The sequence below is a fragment of the Anser anser genome (genome assembly GCF_964211835.1).
Source record: "Anser anser genome assembly, contig: HAP1_SCAFFOLD_204, whole genome shotgun sequence".
Lineage (NCBI taxonomy): Eukaryota > Metazoa > Chordata > Aves > Anseriformes > Anatidae > Anser > Anser anser.
The window spans coordinates 8,913-12,326 of NW_028154015.1; the positions used below are offsets into that span (position 1 = coordinate 8,913).

General features: G+C 40.7%; 1 protein-coding gene across 1 annotated transcript; it reads right to left on the reverse strand.

The window, feature by feature from the left end:
* Positions 1 to 273: 273 nt before the first annotated feature.
* On the reverse strand, positions 274 to 3,080 carry LOC310895895 (zinc finger CCCH domain-containing protein 11A-like; the record flags this gene model as incomplete). The annotated part of the gene is made up of 5 exons (XM_083854278.1): positions 274 to 864; positions 1,123 to 1,185; positions 1,923 to 2,033; positions 2,449 to 2,529; positions 3,038 to 3,080. The coding sequence occupies 5 exons, from the start codon at positions 3,078 to 3,080 to the stop codon at positions 668 to 670; spliced, it is 495 nt and encodes a 164-aa protein (XP_083710404.1). The 3' UTR covers positions 274 to 667.
* Positions 3,081 to 3,414: the final 334 nt, after the last annotated feature.

Here is a 3,414-nt window from a genome sequence, read left to right on the forward strand (position 1 = left end):
AAGCACCAACATTTAAAGAGAGTCCAACAATAGTTTAAGTCTCCAAAATTTGTCACAGTACTAAGGAAAACTAAGCCTGAGCGTTCCCAATAACGCATCTTAGGACAATAGCCTAACATTCTCCTCCTCCTCTGAGCCACTTGTTGTATTTTGAAGACCAGCCCTATCCAGAGAGAGTTGCTACACAGAAATGCTGGTTTACTTGATTACTTTTTCAGACTGCATTTCAAATTCCTGCTCCCGGCAGTGGCTCTATTCTAATTGTATATGATGGTTCACAGAAGCAGCTTAAAACCTTGACAAGGCACAAGCGGAAAATAAACACACACCTAGAGCCAGATTTCTGATAGTGGCTGTCAGAAGAGCTTCAGCACTCGAGCAAGAGGAATCAGTTCTTTGTTTTCATTTGAATTCCTTTTTAGGGCTGTATGAAAACGGTCTAAGTTCACGGAAAGGAAGAAGGAGAAAGTATATTTAATAGCCAGTTGTTACCTTTCGCAGTACTAGTCCGTTGAGAAGGTAATCCTAGTCTCTCCTTCACAGACTTGGGAACTTGAACTGCAAAACAGAAAAAGACCAAATTAGGGAGGCTGCATAAACGTCAACTTTGTGTTCACATTCAAAAACAAGGCAGGAAAGGTAACTTTGAATCCCGGTGATTAAGACCTCAGCCAACATGCAAAAAGAAACATCGCAGGAAAAGGACAAACAGAAAGCCTAAATACAAAACCTGTGAATCACATCCAGATGCCTGTTTAGTAGCTGTACCTCTCTTTGGTGCTTTGTCAGCATTTCCCGGAACCTCCACCTTCTTCCCCAGCCTTTCAGCAAGGCTGCGCTTCACGGGAAGGGCGCTTACATCAGCTTCAGACAGAGAAAACAAGGAATATTTTAAGAACATTTCTTTGCAGGAAGATTTGAGAACAGTCAACCACAAGCTTCTATTTTTCAAGCATATTTTCATAAAATTGCCTTTCAGCTGCTAAATGGTTTTTTTGCCATTTCTGCAGTCAACACAGATCTCCACTGCAACGCATTTTCCTCTCACACGTCAAAAATACTCTTCAATGCAGTCATATAGAGAAGGCGGCACCTAAATAACAGCTCATAAAAAGTTCCTACCCATGGAGGCTTTCCGTTTTCCTTGTTTCTCAGCAAGATCTAGTCGAACCACAGGTTCCTCCCCTAAAACAAAAGTAAAATTTTTCTATTTCATAGAAACCAGTAGCCAATAGAAATAGTATACTGTTAGCCCATGTCCAAAAAAACCCAGCAAGACACTGTTTTGACAGCTAAACCACACAAACTCATATTACAACTATAATTAACTTAGAAAAAGTATCCATAGTCTCAGTGTTTGCCTCAAATTCCAGCTGAATGTAGTCGAGAATGAATCTGAGTCTGCTTGACAGCTATACTTTGTGCAGAACAGAGCTGCATAAGCAAGCAGAATATTATTAGGTACAAATGCTGAGAAATATTCCTTTCTAAGGTGAATGTCTATGGGTAGAAGTACTTCTTCACTTCTTTCCCTTTCAAAGGAATTTGCACAACTCTAAACAATATAATTTATACACAGACTCCTATCGCACTACTGTCCACACGTGCCACTGTCAGCCTCTTTAAAGCTTCAGAAATTGCTTCTTACATAGCACTGTCCTCTAGAGCTCTTTCTTCTCGTTACTCTCCTGTTTTTCAGTTATCCCCCTATTTGCATACTGACACATTTTTTTCTTTCTCCTGCTACTGCACTTAACCTGAGCACCAAAGCTTTCCAGTACAACCAGGGACTTTCAGCATAAAAGCATGTTTTGAACAGAAGGCGGCAGCACCAGGAGGCTAACAGGGGTGAATTGCCTTCCTTCTTGCTTAACCTTCCAGTTTAGGAGTAATGAAATCAAAACAAAAGCATGAATTATTACCTTCCTCTGTAGACAGTGTCACAGTTCTCACCACTGTCCGGACATTTTCCTTTTCTGGAGCAGGAAAAATCATAGAATCGACGGGAGGAAGAGAAGATATTGAAGGACCTTCTGTTCAGAGCAAGCAAAACATAAGGAAGTTTACCAAACAGAAAAAACTATCACGAAGAATAAAACACTTTAATTATTCATTACTGTCAAACATACAGTGACCAGAGCATGCAAATAAGAGAGGTGACTAATTTGCCTCTGGTTGCCCTTGGAATTCCCATCTAGAACACCAGCTGGCTGAGAATCAGGTTGCTCGATGCCCCCAGCTAAACATGGAAGTCTATCCCTCAAGCAGCTCCCAGCCACCATCACCTGCCATTCTGAAGCCAATCAAATTTCACTTCTTTGGCAAATAGTTGGATTCACCAAAGCATAGCCAGCTACCCGGTATTACTGGAAGAGTTTTTTTTTGAAAGAAAAATCATCACACAGGATGAAGGTGAAGAGGGTAAGAAAGTAGGGAATATTAACTCACCACCGTGTCTCTTAGTTTTTTCCTTCATTTTCTGCAATTTGATTTCTTCAAGTGTTTTTATTCCAAAATTCAGACCGTCCTCTGAAAACAGAAAACAGTTAATGAGACAAAGGCTTAGAGGCACTCACTGAGGACCACAGATCCTCAGGCTTCTTAGTGCTCAGGAACTTTCAGAAGTATTTAGAATAAAGCCTGTCAACACTCCTCACAAGTGAAACAACCATAGAATCAATGGCATTTTGCCCCTCCTTTCACCCTTCAGGGTAAAAGCTGTAGTTTTAATTTTAATCCATTTACGTGATATTAGATCCCTCTATCGTTAGATATGGCTTTCAACAGTGGTTGCCAGGCTGCACGTGCAGCCGTTTAAACTCCATGCTGTGACCCTGTTTTGTTCTCCAAAAGGAAAGAAAAGGAGTTCAACTTTCTGACCCAATGGGCACATGATGGTATCAGGGAGAAATGAGATCATGGAAATAACCGAGTCCATTCAGCACCCCTACATTCTGTTGTGTTTTTACGCCACATTGCTTTTGAGTTAATTGTCAAGTTATCCTTCCGATTTATCCTACTACAGGTGCTGGAATACCTTGTTTAGCAGTAGTAGCACTGGCTTTCCGAGTGGAAATCATCCGTAATCCATTTTGGCCTTCCTCAGCTGGTTGCTGGACGGGAGTTTTAGTTTCTTCTCCTTCCGCAGAAAGCTGGTCTGAAGGGGAAAAATCTATTCAGTTATGCATAGGCCAGATTGTTCGTGATTATGTAGCTCATGCAATGACACTTCAGTCCATGGTTCCTATAAAAAAGCTTTTTTTTTTTTTTTTTTTTTTTAATACAGCTACACTGACCTGATGAACTCGTAAGTAGACTACCCTAGGACAAAACATCTCGGACTCTAGATTCTCTCTGCAGCTTTAACTACTACACAACATATTACTCTTCAGACAAAAAAAAAAAAGGAATTTC